Source organism: Panthera onca, chromosome D4 (assembly GCF_046562875.1).
Source record: "Panthera onca isolate mPanOnc1 chromosome D4, mPanOnc1 haplotype 2, whole genome shotgun sequence".
NCBI lineage: Eukaryota > Metazoa > Chordata > Mammalia > Carnivora > Felidae > Panthera > Panthera onca.
This window is the reverse complement of record NC_138351.1, coordinates 32,509,205-32,527,424: the sequence shown is the minus strand read 5'-3', so window position 1 is coordinate 32,527,424 and position 18,220 is coordinate 32,509,205. Positions and strand designations below refer to the sequence as shown.

The window sequence follows — 18,220 nt, the reverse complement described above, 5'->3', positions numbered from 1 at the left end:
CTCTTGAATCACGAGTAAGATAAATTATATTTTCCCTCCTTTGTTGTTGTTATTCTTATTTCTGCTTCCCAAACCTTATGTGTTTTCCCCTTTTTTTTGACAGCTTTATTGAAATATATGATACACCATACAAATCACCTATTTAAAGTGTAAAATTCAGTTGCTTTTAGTATATTCACAGACTTGTTCAACCATTACCACGGTCAGTGTTAGAACATTCATCACTGCAGAAAGAAAGACTATTGATAGTCATTCACCATTTCCCCTGACCTTCCTAATCCTAGGAAATTCCTAACCTATGTTCTGTCCCTATAGATTTCTGGACATTTCATATAAATGGAATTATACAAAATGTAGTTTTTGTGGATGGCTTTTTTCACTTAGTATCATGTTTTCAAGATTCATCCTGTGTTGTAGCATGTATCAGCATTTTTTTTTTTTATTTTTTATTTTTTATTTTTTTAAATTTTTTTTTTTCAACGTTTTTTATTTATTTTTGGGACAGAGAGAGACAGAGCATGAACGGGGGAGGGTCAGAGAGAGAGGGAGACACAGAATCGGAAACAGGCTCCAGGCTCCGAGCCATCAGCCCAGAGCCTGACGCGGGGCTCGAACTCACGGACCGCGAGATCGTGACCTGGCTGAAGTCGGACGCTTAACCGACTGCGCCACCCAGGCGCCCCTGTATCAGCATTTTTTAAATTGATAAATATGCCATTGTACAGATATGCCACATTTTCTTTATTCATTGAGCAATTGATGGCCATTTGGGGTGTTTCCATTCTTTGGCTGTTGTGAGTAATGCTGCTATGACCATTCATATACAGGTTTTTGTGTAGATACGTCTTTTCATTTCTCCTGGGTATATACCTAGAAGAAGAATTGCTGGATCACATGGTAACTGTATGTTTAACATTCTGAGGAACTGATAGTGGTTTCCAGTTTCTCCACCTTTGGACCAATACTTGTTAACTCTCTTGTTACAGTCCTCTTAGTGGGTATGAATAGCTGTCTTACAGTGGTTTTGATTTACATTTCTGTAATGAATAATAATGTTCAGTGTCTTTATGTGTGCTTATTGTTCATTTGTATATCTTTGGAGAAATGTCAATTCAGATCCTTCACCCATTTTTTTTTTTTAATTTTTTTTTAACGTTTATTTATTTTTGAGACAGAGAGAGACAGAGCATGAATGGGGGAGGGGCAGAGAGAGAGGGAGACACAGAATCGGAAGCAAGCTACAGGCTCTGAGCCTGACGTGGGGCTCGAACTCACGGACCGTGGGATCGTGACCTGAGCTGCAGTTGGACGCTTAACCGACTGAGCCACCCAGGCGCCCCCCTTCACCCATTTTTTAAACTTGGGTTGCCTTTTATTATTACTGAGTTATAAGTGTTCCTTATATTTTGAGGTTATATGTCTCTCATTAGATATATGATTTGCAAAAATTTTCTTCCATTTTCTGTCTTTTCACTTTGATTATGTCTTTTAAAGGCACAAAAGTTTTTGAGTTTGATGGCTCCACTTTATTTTCTCCTTCATTGCTTGTGCTTTTGGTGTCGTAAGAACATATTGTCTAATGCAAGATTACAAAGATTTATGGCTCACATTTCATCCAATTTTAATTTTTAAAAAATTTTTTAAGTTTATTTATTTTCAGAGAGAGAACGAGCAAGCAGGGAAGGGGCAGAGAGAGAGGGAGAGAGAGAGAACCTCAAGTAGACTGCACACCATCATCACAGAGCCTGACATGGGACTCGACCTATGAACCGTGAGATCATGACCTGAGCTGAAATCAGGAGTTGGGTGTTTAACCGACTGAGCCACCCAGTGCTCCCCAATTTAAAAAAATTTTATATTTTATTTTATTTTATTTTATTTTATTTTATTTTATTTTATTTTTTTATTCTTTTATTTTTTTCAATACATGAAATTTATTGTCAAATTGGTTTCCATACAACACCCAGTGCTCATCCCAAAAGGTGCCCTCCTCAATACCTATCACCCACCCTCCCCTCCCTCCCACCCCCCATCAACCCTCAGATTGTTCTCAGTTTTTTTTTTTTCAATATATGAAATTTATTGTCAAATTGGTTTCCATACAACACCCAGTGCTCATCCCAAAAGGTGCCCTCCACAATACCCATCCCCCACCCTCCCCTCCCTCCCACCCCCCATCAACCCTCAATTTGTTCTCAGTTTTTAAGAGTCTCTTATGCTTTGGCTCTCTCCCACGCTAACCTCTTTTTTTTTTTTTTTCCCCTTCCCCTCCCCCATGGGTTTCTGTTAAGTGTCTCAGGATCCACATAAGAGTGAAAACATATGGTATCTGTCTTTCTCTGTATGGCTTATTTCACTTAGCATCACACTCTCCAGTTCCATCCATGTTGCTACAAAGGGCCATATTTCATTCTTTCTCATTGCTACGTAGTACTCCGTTGTGTATATAAACCACAATTTTTTTTTTAAATTTTTTTAACGTTTATTTATTTTTGAGACAAAGACAGAGCATGAATGGGGGAGGGGCAGAGAGAGAGGGAGACACAGAATTGGAAGCAGGCTCCAGGCTCTGAGCCATCAGCCCAGAGCCCGATGCGGGGCTCGAACTCACGGACCGGACCGTGAGATCATGACCTGAGCTGAAGTCGGACGCTTAACCGACTGAGCCAGCCAGGCGCCCCTAAACCACAATTTCTTTATCCATTCATCAGTTGATGGACATTTAGGCTCTTTCCATAATTTGGCTATTGTTGAGAGTGCTGCTATAAACACTGGGGTACAAGTGCCCCTGTACATCAGTACTCCTGTATCCCTTGGGTAAATTCCTAGCAGTGCTATTGCTGGGTCATAAGGTAGGTCTATTTTTAATTTTTTGAGGAATCTCCACACTGTTTTCCAGAGTGGCTGCACCAATTTGCATTCCCACCAATAGTGCAAGAGGGTTCCCATTTCTCCACATCCTCTCCAGCATCTATAGTCTCCTGATTTGCTCATTTTGGCCACTCTGACTGGCGTGAGGTGATATCTGAGTGTGGTTTTGATTTGTATTTCCCTGATGGGGAGCGACGTTGAGCATCTTTTCATGTGCCTGTTGGCCATCCAGATGTCTTCTTTAGACAAGTGTCTATTCATGTTTTCTGCCCATTTCTTCACTGGGTTATTTGTTTTTCGGGTGTGGAGTTTGGTGAGCTCTTTATAGATTTTGGATACTAGCCCTTTGTCCGATATGTCATTTGCAAATATCTTTTCCCATTCCGTTGGTTGCCTTTTAGTTTTGTTGGCTGTTTCCTTTGCTGTGCAGAAGCTTTTTATCTTCATAAGGTCCCAGTAGTTCAGTTTTGCTTTTAATTCCCTTGCCTTTGGGGATGTGTCAAGTAAGAAATTGTTACAACTGAGGTCAGAGAGGTCTTTTCCTGCTTTCTCCTCTAGGGTTTTGATGGTTTCCTGTCTCACATTCAGGTCCTTTATCCATTTTGAGTTTATTTTGGTGAATGGTGTGAGAAAGTGGTCTAGTTTCAACCTTCTGCATGTTGCTGTCCAGTTCTCCCAGCACCATTTGTTAAAGAGACTGTCTTTTTTCCACTGGATGTTCTTTCCTGCTTTGTCAAAGATGAGTTGGCCATACGTTTGTGGGTCTAGTTCTGGGGTTTCTATTCTATTCCATTGGTCTATGTGTCTTTTTTTGTGCCAATACCACGCTGTCTTGATGATTACAGCTTTGTAGTAGAGGCTAAAGTCTGGGATTGTGATGCCTCCTGCTTTGGTCTTCTTCTTCAAAATTACTTTGGCTATTCGGGACCTTTTGTGGTTCCATACAAATTTTAGGATTGCTTGTTCTAGCTTCAAGAAGAGTGCTGGTGCAATTTTGATTGGGATTGCATTGAATGTGTAGATAGCTTTGGGTAGTGTTGACATTTTGACAGTATTTATTCTTCCAACCCATGAGCACAGAATGTTTTTCCATTTCTTTATATCTTCTTCAATTTCCTTCATAAGCTTTCTATAGTTTTCAGCATACAGATCTTTTACATCTTTGGTTAGATTTATCCCTAGGTATTTTATGCTTCTTGGTGCAATTGTGAATGGGATCAGTTTCTCTATTTGTCTTTCTGTTGCTTCATTATTAGTGTATAAGAATGCAACTGATTTCTGTACATTGATTTGTATCCTGCAACTTTGCTAAATTCATGTATCAGTTCTAGCAGACTTTTTCTGGAGTCTATCGGATTTTCCACGTATAATATCATGTCATCTGCAAAAAGTGAAAGCTTGACTTCATCTTTGCCAATTTTGATGCCTTTGATTTCCTTTTGTTGTCTGATTGCTGATGCTAGAACTTCCAACACTGTGTTAAACAACAGCAGTGAGAGTGGACATCCCTGTCGTGTTCCTGATCTGAGGGAAAAAGCTCTCAGTTTTTCCCCATTGAGGATGATGTTCGCTGTGGGCTTTTCATAAATGGCTTTTATGATCTTTAAGTATGTTCCTTCTACCCCGACTTTCTCCAGGGTTTTTATTAAGAAGGTTGCTGAATTTTGTCAAATGCCTTTTCTGCATCGATTGACAGGATCATATGGTTCTTCTCTTTTCTTTTATTAATGTGATGTATCACGTTGATTGATTTGCGAATGTTGAACCAGCCCTGCATCCCAGGAATGAATCCCACTTGATCATGGTGAATAATTCTTCTTATATGCTGTTGAATTCGATTTGCTAGTATCTTATTGAGAATTTTTGCATCCATATTCATCAGGGATATTGGCCTGTAGTTCACTTTTTTACTGGGTCTCTGTCTGGTTTAGGAATCAAAGTAATACTGGCTTCATAGAATGAGTCTGGAAGTTTTCCTTCCCTTTTTATTTTTTGGAATAGCTTGAGAAGGATAGGTATTATCTCTGCTTTAAATGTCTGGTAGAACTCCCCTGGGAAGCCATCTGGTCCTGGACTCTTATTTGTTGGGAAATTTTAGATGACTGATTGAATTTCTTCGCTGGTTATGGGTCTGTTCAAGCTTTCTATTTCTTCCTGATTGAGTTTTGGAAGTGTGTGGGTGTTTAGGAATTTGTCCGTTTCTTCCAGGTCGTCCAGTTTGTTGGCATATAAGTTTTCATAGTATTCCCTGATAATTGCTTGTATCTCTGAGGGATTGGTTGTAATAATTCCATTTTCATTCATGATTTTATCTATTTGGGTCATCTCCCTTTTCTTTTTGAGAAGCCTGGCTAGAGGTTTATCAATTTTGTTTATTTTTTCAAAATACCAACTCTTCATTTCATTGATCTGCTCTACAGTTTTTTTAGATTCTATATTGTTTATTTCTGCTCTGATCTTTATTATTTCTCTTCTTCTGTTGAGTTTAGGCTGTCTTTGCTGTTCTGCTTCTCTTTCCTTTCCTCAGGACTGCCTTCGCTGCATCCCAAAGCGTTTGGATTGTTGTCTTTTCATTTTTGTTTGTTTCCATATATTTTTTAATTTCTTCTCTAATTGCCTGGTTGACCCATTCATTCTTTAGTAGGGTGTTCTTTAACCTTCACACTCTTGGAGGTTTTCCAGACTTTTTCCTGTGGTTGATTTCAAGCTTCATCGCATTGTGGTCTGAAAGTATGCATGGTATGATCTCCATTCTTGTATAGTTATGAAGGGCTGTTTTGTGACCCAGTATGTGATCTATCTTGGAGAATGTTCCATGTGCACTCAAGAAGAAAGTATATTCTGTTGCTTTGGGATGCAGAGTTCTAAATATATCTGTCAAGTCCATCTGATCCAATGTATCATTTGGGGCCCTGGTTTCTTTATTGACCGTGTGTCTAGATGATCTATCCATTTCTGTAAGTGGAGTGTTAAAGTCCCCTGCAATTACCACATTCTTATCAATAAGGTTGCTTATGTTTGTGAGTAATTGTTTTATATATTTGGGGGCTCCCATATTTGGCACATAGACATTTATAATTGTTAGCTCTTCCTGATGGATAGACCCTGTAAGTATTATATAATGCTATTCTTCATCTCTTGTTATAGCCTTTAATTTAAAGTCTAGCTTGTCTGATATAGGTATGGCCACTCCAGCTTTCTTTTGACTTCCAGTAGCATGATAAATAGTTCTCCATCCCCTCACTTTCAATCTGAAGGTGTCCTCAGGTCTAAAATGAGTCTCTTGTAGACAGCAAATAGATGAGTCTTGGTTTTTTATCCATTCTGATACCCTATGTCTTTTGGTTGGCACATTTAATCCATTTACGTTCAGTGTTATTATAGAAAGATACGGGTTTAGCGTCATTGTGATGTCTGTAGGTTTCATGCTTGTAGGGATGTCTCTGGTACTTTGTCTCACAGGATCCCCCTTAGGATGTCTTGTAGGGCTGGTTTAGTGGTGACGAACTTCTTCAGTTTTTGTTTGTTTGGGAAGACCTTTATCTCTCCTTCTATTCTAAATGACAGACTTGCTGGATAAAGGATTCTCGGCTGCATATTTTTTCTGTTCATCACATGGAAGATTTCCTGCCATTCCTTTCTGGCCTGCCAGGTTTCAGTAGAGAGATCGATCACGAGTCTTATAGGTCTCCCTTTATGTGTTAGAGCACGTTTATCCCTAACTGCTTTCAGAATTTTCTCTTTATCCTTGTATTTTGCCAATTCCACTATGATATGTCGTGCAGAAGATCGATTCAAGTTACGTCTGAAGGGAGTTCTCTGTGCCTCTTGGATTTCAGTGCCTTTTTCCTTCCCCAGATCAGGTACGTTCTCAGCTATTTCTTCAAGTACACCTTCAGCACCTTTCCGTCTCTCTTCCTCCTCTGGAATACCAATTATGCATAGATTATTTCTCTTTAGTGCATCACTTAGTTCTCTAATTTTCCCCTCATACTCCTGGATTTTTTTATCTTTTTCTGAGCTTCCTCTTTTTCCATAATTTTATCTTCTAGTTCACCTATTCTCTCCTCTGCCTCTTCAATCCAAGCCGTGGTCATTTCCATTTTATTTTGCAGCTCATTAATAGCATTTTTTAGCTCCTCCTGACTGTTCCTTAGTCCCTTGATCTCTGTAGCAATAGATTCTCTCCTGTCCTCTATACAGTTTTAAGCCCAGCGAATAATTTTATGACTATTATTCTAAATTCACTTTCTGTTATATTGTTTAAATCCTTTTTGATCAGTTTGTTAGCTGTTGTTATTTCCTGGAGATTTTTTTGAGGAGAATTCTTCCGTTTTGTCATTTTGGATAGTCCCTGGAGAGGTGCGGAACTGCAGGGCACTTCCCCTGTGCTGTCTTGAATATCTTGCGTTGGTGGGCGAGGCCGCAGTCAGACCTGATGTCTGCCCCCAGCCCACTGCTGGGGCCACATTCAGACTAGTGTGTACTTTCTCTTCCCCTCCCTAGGGGCGGAATTCACTCTGGGGTGGTGTGGCCTGTCTGGGCTACTTGCACATTGCCAGCCTTGTGGTGCTGGGGATCTGGTGTATTAGCTGGGGTGGATGGGCAAGGTGCACGGGGGCGGGAAGGGCAGGCTCAGCTCGCTTCTCCTTCCGTGATCCACTTGGGGGGGGCCCTGCGGCAGCGGGAGGGAGTCAGACCCGCCAGAGGGATGGATCTGCAGAACCACAGCGCTGGGTGTTTGCACGGTGCCAGCAAGTTTCCTGGCAGGAACTGGTTCCCTTTGGGATTTTGGCTTGGGGATGGGCGAGGGAGATGGCGCTGGCGACCGCCTTTGTTCCCCACGAAACTGAGGTCTGTCGTCCGGGGCTCAACAACTCTCCCTCCCGTTGTTCTCCAGCCTTCCCATTCTCTGAGCAGAGCTGTTAACTTATAACCTTCCAGATATTAAGTCCCGCTTGCTTTCAGAACACACTCTGTCCGGCTCCTCTGCTTTTGCCAGCCAGACTCGGGGTCTCTGGCCAGCAGGCTGCCCCTCCGCCCCGGCTCCCTCCCGCCAGTCCATGTAGCGCGCACTGCCTCTCCTCCCTTCCTACCCTCTTCCGTGGGCCTCTCCTCTGCGCTTGGCTCCAGAGAATCCGTTCTAGTAGTCTTCTGGCGTTTTTCTGGGTTATTTAGGCAGGTGTAGGTGGAATCTAAGTGATCAGCAGGACGCAGTGAGCCCAGTGTCCTTCTACTCCGCCATGTTCCTCCTAGTCGAGGATAATGTTTTTAAATGTGTAGACTAAACCTTGTTTTATTCTTAAAAACAATGCCTACGATTACAGGAGAAAACAATCTGAAGGCATGGGTAACCGAGTCAAACGAAGATGCTGGAAGTGTCCATAATCTCTTGCTCTGTGCCAGCCAAGGCTAGATGGGAAGTAGTGTTCCCCCAAGGCAGGGCCAACATCTGTTGTTGCCTGAGTTGTTAATTTTAGCCATTCTAACAGATGTGAAGTAGTATCTCATTGTGGTTTTGATTTGTATTTCCCTGGTTATGAGTGATGTTGAACATCTTTTCATGTGTCTGTTGGTCATCTGGATGTCTTCTTTGGTAAAGTGTCTAGTCTGTGTTTTCTGCCCATTTCTTCACTGGATTATTTGGTTTTGGGCGTTGAATTTGATAACTTCTTCATAGGTTTTGGATACTATCCCTTTATCCAATATGCCATTTCAAAGTGTCCTCTCCCATTCCGTAGGCTGCCTTTTAGTTTTGTTGATTGTTTCCATTGCTGTGTAGAAGCTTTTTATCTTGATGAAGTCCCAATAGTTCATGTTTGCTTTTGTTTCCTTTGCCTCTGGTGATTTGTCCGGTAAGAAGTTGCGGCAGCCAAAGTCGAAGACGTTTCTGCCTGTGGTCTCTAGGATTTTGATAGTTTCCTATCTCACATTTAGGTCTTTCATCCATTTTGAATTTATTTTTGTAAGAAAGTGGTCCAGTTTCATTCTTCTGTATGTCACTGTCTATAGAGTTTTCCCAGCACCATTTGTTGAAGAAACTGTTTTTTTTTTTTCCATTGGATCGTCTTTCCTGCTTTGTTGAAGATTAATTGACCACATAGTTCTGGGTCCATTTCTTGGTTGTCATTCTGTTCCATTGATCACTGTGTCTCTTTTTGCACCAGTACCGCACTGTTTGATGACCACAGCTTTGTAATACAGCTTGAATTCCAGATCGTGATGCCTCCAGCTTTGCTTTTCTTTTTCAGGATTGCTTTGCCTATTGTGGGTCGTTTGTGGTTCCATACAAACTTTAGTATTGTTTGTTCTAGCTCTGCTAAATGCTGTTGTATTTTGTTAGGGGTTGCATTAAATGTGTAGATTGGTTTTGGTAGTATAGACTTTTATATTTTAACAATATTTTATTATAATATTTTTATTATAAAATATTATATATTTTCTTTTATGTTTTAACAATATTTGTTCTTCCATGAGCATGGAATGTTTTTCCATTTCTTTATGTCCTCTTTAATTTCTTTGATAAGTGTTCTATAGTTTTCAGAGTACAGATCTTTTACCTCTTTGGTTAGGTTAATTCCTAGGTATCTTAAGGTTTTTGGTACTGTTGTAAATGGGATCGATTCCTTGATTTCTCTTTCCGCCACTTTGTTATTGGTGTATAGAAATGCAACTGAGTTTTTTATGTTGATTTTATATCCTGCAGCTTTGTTGAATTCATGTATTAGTTCTAGCAATTTTCTGGTGGAGTCTATCGGGTTTTATACATACAGTATCATTTTGTCTACAAATAGTGACAGTTTGACATCTTCCGTGCTGATTTGAATGCCTTTTATGTCTTTTTGTTGTCTGAATGCTTAGGTTAGGACTTCCATTACTATGTTCAATAACAATGGTGAGAATGGACATCTTTGTCTTATACCTGATGTAAGGGAAAGGCTCTCAGTTTTTCCCCATTGAGGATGAGTTTAGCTGTGGGTCTTTCGTGTATGGCCTTTATGATGTTGAGGTATATTCCTTCCATCCTTACTTTGTTTATGGTTTTTATCAAGAATGCACGCTGTGTTTTGTCAAATGCTTTTTTTGCATCTATTGAGAAGATCGTGTGGTTCCTATTCTTTCTTTTATTAAAGTGGTGTATCACGTGATTGATTTACAACTATGAACCAGCCCTGCAGCCCAGGTATAAATCCCACTTGATCATGGTCAGCAATTCTTTTGATATACTGTTGAATTTGATTTGCTAGTATCTTGTTGAGAATTTTCATGTTCATCAGGGACATTGGTCTGTAATTCTCCTTTTTATGGGGTGTTTGGCTGGTTTTGGAATCAAGGTAATGCTGGCCTTGTAGAATGAGTCTGGAAGTTTTCCTTCCATTTCTGGTTGTTTTGTTTTGTTTTTTTGTTGGTTTTTTTTTTGGAACAGTTTGAGAAGAATAGGTATTAACTCTTTAATTGTCTAGTAGAATTCCCTGGGAATCCATCCAGCCCAAGACTCTTATGTCCTTGAGAGATTTTTGATTACTAATTCAAATTCTTTGCTGATTATAGGTCTCTTCAAATTTTTTTTCTTCCTGTTTCAGTTTTGGTACTTTGTATGTTTCTAGGATTTTGTTCATTTCTTACAGAATACCCAGTTTGTTGGCATATAATTTTTCATAATTTTCTCTTGTAATTGTTTGTATATCTATAGTGTTGGTTGTGATCTCTTCTCTTTTAGTCTTGATTTTATTTATGTTGGCCCTCTTTTCTTTTTGATAAGTCTGGCTAAGGATTTATCAATTTTATTAATTCTTTCAAAGAGCCAGTTCTTACTTTGTTGATGTGTTCTACTGGGGCTTTTTATTTTTGTTTCTATATTTATTTCTTTTCTGATATTTATTATTTCCCTTCTTCTGCTGGTTTTAGGCTTTATTTGCTGTTTCTTTTCTAACTCCTTTAGGTATCAGGTGTGGTTGTGTATTTGAGACTTTTCTTGGTTCTTGAAGTAGGCCTGTATTGCCATATACTGCCCTCTTATGGCTGCCTTTGCTGCATCCCAAACGTTTTGGACCACCATGTTTTCATTTGCTTCCATGTACTTTTTTTTTTTAATATGTATTTTTAAACATTTATTCATTTTTGAGAGAGAGTGTGAGAGGGGAGGGGCAGAGAGCAAGGGAGACAGAATCTGAAGCAGGCTTCAGGCTCTGAACTGTGGGCACAGAGCCCAACACAGGGCTCAAACCCACGAACTGTGAGATCATGACCTGAGCTGAAGTTGGATGCTCAACTGACTGAGCCACCCAGGCGCCCCATGCTTCCATGTACTTTTTAAATTTCTTCTCTAATTTTCTGGTTTACGATTTATTCTTTAGTAAGCTATTTAAGTATTTAAGTGTTTAAGTATTCTTTGACCTCCATGTATTTGAGGACTTTCTAAATTTTTTCTTGTGGTTGACTTCAAATTTCATAGTTTTGTGATCTGAAAATATGCATGGTATGATCTCAATCTTTTTGTACCTGTTGAGGGCTCATTTGTGACCCAGTATTTGGTCTGTTCTGAAGGATGTTCATGTGACATTGAAAAGAATGTATATTCTGCTGTTTTAGGATGAAATGCTTTGCATATATCTGTTAAGTCCTTTTGGGCCAGTGCGTCATTGAAAAGCCACTGTGTATTGTTGATTTTTTTACTTAGATGGTCTGTCTGTTGATATAAGTAGAGTGTTAAAGTCCCCTACTGTACTGTGTTATTGTCACTGAGTTTCTTTATGTTTGTAATTAATTGATTTATATATTTGGGTTCTTCTAAATTGAGGGCATAAATTTTACAATTGTTAGATCTTGATGGATAGACCTCGTAATTATGATATAGTGCCCTTTTTCATGTTACAGTCTTTGGTTTAAAATCTAGTTTGTTGATATAAGTAAGTATGGCTAGTCCAGCTTTCTTTTGATGTCCATTAGATGGTTCTCCATCCCCTCACTTTCAATCTGCTTGTGTCATTAGGTCTAAAATGAGTCTCTTGTAGGCAGCATTGTGTGTGATAGGTCTTGTTCTTTTTATCTTTTCTAATATCCTATGTCTTTTGATTGGAGCATTTAGTTTATTTACATGCAGAGTGGTTATTGAACGATATGAATGTAATGCCATTTGTTACCTATAAAGTTGGTGTTTCTTTTTTTTTTTTTAACGTTTATTTATTTTTGTGACACAGAGAGACTGAGCATGAACGAGGGAGGGTCAGAGAGAGAGGGAGACACAGAATCTGAAACAGGCTCCAGGCTCTGAGCGGTCAGCACAGAGCCTGACGTGGGGCTTGAACTCACGAACCATGAGATCATGACCTGAGCCGAAGTCGGACACTTAACCGACTGAGCCACCCAGCGCCCCTAAAGTTGGTGTTTCTGATGATGATCTCTGGTCTTTTCAATCTTTGTTGCTTTTGGTATTTTTATCCCCAAAGAGTACCCTTTAATTTTTCTTGAGGTCTGGTTTAGTGGTCACGAACTCCTTTATATTTTTGTTTGTCTGGGATACTCTTTATCTGTCCTGTTCTGAATGATACCCTTGCTGGATAAAGTATTCTTGGCTGCATATTTTTCACATTCAGCTCATTGAATATATCCTGCAAGTCTCTTTAGGCTACTAAGTTTCTGTGGATAGATCTTCTGTGAATCTGCTCTGTCTTCCCTTGTAGGTTAAGAACTTTTTTTCCCTTGCTGCTTTCAGGATTCTTTCTTTGTGTATTTTGGTCTTGTATTTTGTGATGGTCGTTTTTATTGAATTTAATGGGAGTTCTTGCACTTCTTGACTTTTGATGTGTATTGTCCTTCCCCATATTAGGGAAGTTTGCAGCTCTAATTTGCTGAAATAAATCTTCCTCTTTTTTCCTCTCTTCTTCTAGGACTCCTGTGATACAAATGTGATACAAATGCTTTAAGGAGTTGCTGAGTTCCCTAAGTCTACCATCGTGATCCAATACCTTTGTTTCCCTCTTATTTTTTGCTTCATTGTTCTCTATAATTCTGTCTTCTATATCACTGATTCATTCCTCTACTTCATACATCCTTATTGTCATGTCATCCAGTTGGGTTTGCAACTTAGTTATAGTATTTTTAATTTTAGCCTGAGATTTTAGTTTTTTTTATCTCTTCAGTAAAGGATTCTCTAGTATCTTCTATGCTTTTTTCAAGCCCAGCTAGTTAGTATCCTTATAATCGTTGTTTTAAATTATGGTTCAGATATCTTATGTCTGTAATGATTGAATCCCCAACCGTGACTTTTTCCTTTTCTTTCTTTTGGATGGATTCCTCTGTTTTGTCATTTTCTTTAGGTCACTGTTTTTTTGTGTGTGTGATTATTAGGAAAGCCTGTTCTATTCCTGCTCCTGAGAGTAATGGCTATATTAAGAAGAGACCAACAAAAGGGGTATCCTATATGCAGTTTGTTGTTGTATTTTGGCTTTTCCTACCCTCAGGCCGGTCCTCTGCAGAGTGTCTCCTTGCTTGCAGTAGGGGGTGTTTGGACATTGTCCACTGTGTGGTAGTTTTTGTCTAGGTCTGTAGGTGTGTTTTGATCTGCTTTTTAAAAGATGTGGAATCCAAAAAAAAATGAAGCTAGACCTTATTTCTCCTAAATTGAAGCTTTGAAGCACTCTGTCAGTAAACTCTGTGCATGACGGGATGCACTGGGTTTGGGGGAGAAGCCTGCTGCGCTGATTTTCAGGTGGTCTTGCCCTAGTGGAGATGCACCTGCAGGGCACAGTGGGGTGGAGCTTGTTGTAAGCAGCTCTGGTCTCCACTGAGGAGGCTGTTTAGCTCATTGAATTTGGTCAGTACTGATGGGGGAGAGCAAGAAAGTGATGTTGCCAGCTCTCTTCTCCTGGGAGCAAGGAGTTCGCCCCGCCACTCCTCAAGAAGTCATTGTAGAAGAGCAAAGAATCCCTCTCTACTGTTCCCAGCTTCTGTCAGATCCCTGCCTTCACCTTGTCTGAGTCCCAACTGTCTGCCTGCCAGGCAGCACAGTACTCTTACGCTTTATCTCTGCCATGTGGCTGGGTTTCAGAACTCCAAATTTTAGGGAACCGTGTAGCCTGCACCAGTGCTGATGCTTTGGGAGAGGGTCTTGCTATGCTTTTGCCATTTACCAGTTTGTCCCAGGAAAGCAGTTGCATGACCACACAGTGGTTCAGAGTTTATGGTGAAGTGCAGCAAAAAGCTGGCACCAAGACTTGATACCTTCAGCCTGTGTCTTTGTTCCTATTCTAGGGAATAGGGCAACACATTGGCACCATCAGTTCTTTTGTCCTGGGAGAGTCCATGCCACCACTCCCAAATGAACTCCCAAGAAGGGGAACTGTTTCTCCCAGTTGGACCCAGGGGATATTCAGATCATGCTTCCTACTCCTGTATCTCCTTCCTCCTTCCTTCCCCACTGGGGCACTGCTAAGCCTGCCAGATACAACCCAGCGATGGTAGGGTCTTCTAAAACTTCAGACTTTGAGCTCCACTGCTCATAAAAACTAACAGTCAGCCCCTCTCTTTTTCCCAGTCACTGGTGTTGGGGAAGAGTTTTTCTTGTGCAGTCCCCTGCCTGTTGCTTTACTCTTTCTCTCTCATTCAGGCACACCTCCATGATCAGGGCTCCCTCCTCTCCACAGCACTCACAGTTCTTTTCTCCTCCACAACAATTGTCTGTAGCTCCTACCTTCCACGAGGTGGTCATTTTTCTTCTTGTAGATGTGAAGTTTTATTCTCTCAGTCCTCAAATCAATTTCTTAGGTGTTCAGAATGATTTGATATTTATCTAGCTATGTTCAAGGGATGAGGTAAGCTTAGGGCCCCCCTACTCCTGTGCCATCCTCCTCCCATAATTTTAGTTTTTCAGGCTAGCTAATAATAGCCAGCTTATTTCCCAATTGTGTAACTTTTTTATAACTTAACAAAAGTTTATAAAAACTTCTTTATAACTTTTTTTATATGGTTAAAAGTTAACTCTGTCAAGTTAATACAAACAAAAACTTTCTAGGAACGGAACGACCATGTCAAAGGATTTAAATATCTTTATAGTTCTTATATGACATCATACTACTTTTAGAAAGCACTACCCTGTGCTTTTGTTTAGTACACATGTTTAAATTTTTTTTCATTTACTTTGAAATTGATACACATCCTAAGTTGAAGAATTTTACTTTGGATGAAGAAATGTCAGAAGACTCAGTGTCAAGTTATATATTTATTTCATCATCTGAAGAAAATAATGGTACATCTAATGAGATACTTTGTAGCCATTTGCCTTGTTGATTAAAGATTAATACGACACCAAATATTTAGTATTTAATGGTACTTTCTACTTTAACAATAGTATAATTTGTTAAACTTTCTTTAGGCTTCGGGAGCAGGAAAGAAAAGAAGCAGAAGAAGCTAGTCAAAAGGAAATGGAAGAATGGGAAAGAAAACTCCTAGCTCAAGCAGCTCCAACTTGTATGGAGACTATGTGGGAAATTCCAGCTATTGGTCATTTTCTTTGTTTAGCCCAACAAATTCTAAATTTGCCAGAAATAGTCTTTTACGAATTGGAACGTTGTCTTCTAATGCCTCAGTGTAATGCTTTTCTTTCTAAAATAATGACTTCTCTGTTAAGTCCACCTCATCGCAGACCTACCTTACATCGAAGACCTACTTTGCCTTATAGGACCTGGGAAGCAGCACTGAGACAGAAAGTACAGCAGTGGTATACTGCTGTAGGACAGACTGAAAATCCTGACAACTGTGCTGAAAAGCTTGGGTTATGTCCTCAGTTTTTTAAAGTTCTTGGAGAAGTTAATCCATTGGAAGAAAAACCTTTTCATGAACTACCTTTTTACCAAAAAGTATGGTTACTTAAGGGTCTTTGTGACTTTGTGTATGAAACACAAAAAGAAGTTCAAGATGCTGTACTTGGACAGCCTATTCATGAATGCAGGGAAGTTATCTTGGGTTACGATTATTTGGAGAATGCTTATGTGCATTTTCCACAGTTCTGTGGTGCAGATGTACGGATTTATAAACAGAGACCTTTTCAAGCCCCAGAATTTCCAGTTCCACCCATTAAAATACAAAGAGTACCTCGGATTAAACTGGAGAAATTGAAATGTGACTATGTTAGTACGAGTAATGGAGAACATAGGTGTAGTATAGGCCTCTCCTCTGCCTTCAAGAAAGAGCAGGAAACTAATTTTGATACAACTTGGGGCTCTGCTAAAATGAACTTGGATAATCATGACATCCCTGTTGAAATGGAAGTGAAATCCAGCTGTGAAATTATAATTTGCAGGCCCTGTGAAATTAAAAAAACTGATTGTTATAAAGAAAATTTAGGGGAACCAGGGAGTCCAGGGGAAGTTACTGGCTTTGGAGAGCCTCTTAGTCCAGGTGAAATAAGGTTTATAGAAAATCAAGAAAAATATGGTGAAGCTTCCAGAGTAAAGCCTGAACCCAGTCCATTAAAAGAAAATGCTCTAAAATCTTGCCAAATACATGTAAATGGAAGTCACAGTGATCATCCAGAATTTAACTGCCACAAAGTTGTAAGAGACATTCTATTAGAGCAGTCACTGCAGAGTCACAAGAAAATCAAACTAACTAAAATGAGGGCAAAAAAGAAGAAAAAGAAAAAAAAGAAATTGAAAGATGTTTTAAATGAAAACTTACAGAGAAAGCGTGAAAGTCTTCATTCTCTTGCATTCAAATCTTACAAACCTGAGATCCAGAATAAGTTATTGATCATCAAAAAGAAAGCAAAACACAAGAAGCACAAATCTGGTAAGCTAACACAAATGGATGAGAATTACATTTAAGCATACTTCATGTTGTTCTTGCAATTAGGCATGAGAGGCACTGATTAACAGAATGAAAAGTGTGTGTGCATGTGTGTATATGTGTGTGTGTGTGTGTGTGTGTGTGTGTGTGTGTGTGTGTGTGTGTTTAAGAGATCAAGTTTTATATTCTTCCACTGATTAAAACTCAGAGCAGAAGAGGTTTTGTATACTCAACAGAAAAAAATACCGTCACAGTACATTTTAATTTAATTTTCAGTTGAAGATCTTTGGACATGTTTTTACATTTCTCTGGACCAGATTCTTGATAAATAATGCTTCCTATCATTTTTGAGAAGTGTTTTTCCCCCCAGGCTAAGACCAGTACAGCAAATGGAAAAAGCACTGATATCAGGAGATACCATTCCCAATACTATATAGAGTACATAGCAACTTAAACCAAGGCAAGTCAGATTATCTTTTTGGGTGTTGGTTTTTTCCCACATCATATATTTTTTAGCACTCTATTTTCAATATATATTTTCATACCCAGGAAAAATGTGAAATACAAGGAAAAACATTGCATCAACTAATAGGACATGAAGCATATTTTGTAAGAAGATTTGCACATTTGTCTTACATCAAATTTGAATACCCCATGTATTTGTTGCAAGTCTATTTAAAGAATAACAAAAAATTCTGTAAATAAAGTCTTCGGTGGTTGGTTGCACTATCTTTTCATTACTCAGGTGTTTTTGCTTTTTCTATTGTTTGCCTCTTAATCAGTTTCTGTGTCTTGTTTGTCAAGAAGATAGGTGAGATAAAAGCAGATGTTGAACTCCACTTATTATAAAATTTGCCTGGTTGGGAAAAACTTGAATTGTTTACTAAAATGAGTTGTGGTTTATTGTCATTATTTGTGGATTTCCATTTTTTATGTCTTCCCTCAGTAACAAAGATAATTAGGATTTGACAATAATTTGATAATGAGTTGGCAAATGAGAGAGTGAAGTTTGTTTAGTTGATATACTTGCTGTTATTTAAATGAATACAGTTAAGTATATTTTAAAACGTGTATGTAATATATCATTGATAAGGAAGCATAAAATTTACTATTAAGAACAGGCTTAATTTGATGAACTGATAATTGCAAAGTTGAACCACTACACTGGCCAGATGATGAAAAACTACAATTTTTAAAAGTAACTTTCAGAAATAAGCCTTTTAAATTTTGTAATAATCCACATATTTAGGCTATATAAATTTAGTTTGATTTGTCACGTTTTCCTCTCAAAAATATTAATTAGTAGTTTAAGTTGGAAATATTTTTTCCAGTGCTAAAGTATGTAATACTGTTTTATTAGTACCATTGTCACCTGAAACCTTTTATTTATTTATGACCTACTATTCATGTGTTCAAAGGTAATTGTGACTTATGGGGGTAGATACTGATGTAGCTCCTATACAGGCTTTACCAATAGGAGAGTAAAAATATTAACTGTAAGGATTACTTTTAAATGTATTTTTATGGTAAGCAATTAAAGTGTTGCCACATTTTTTAAATGGTA

The 18,220-nt window shown here is 38.8% G+C and overlaps 1 protein-coding gene across 2 annotated transcripts in view; it reads left to right on the top strand.

Moving 5' to 3' along the window:
* Positions 1-18,220, top strand: part of BRD10 (bromodomain containing 10) — a 131,045-nt gene that overhangs the window by 48,269 nt on the left and 64,556 nt on the right. For both annotated transcript variants that reach the window (XM_078436869.2, XM_078436868.2), the window contains exon 3: positions 15,245-16,659. In XM_078436869.2, the coding sequence (XP_078292995.1) occupies positions 15,245-16,659 (1,415 nt within the window). The remainder of the gene's footprint in view (positions 1-15,244; positions 16,660-18,220) is intronic.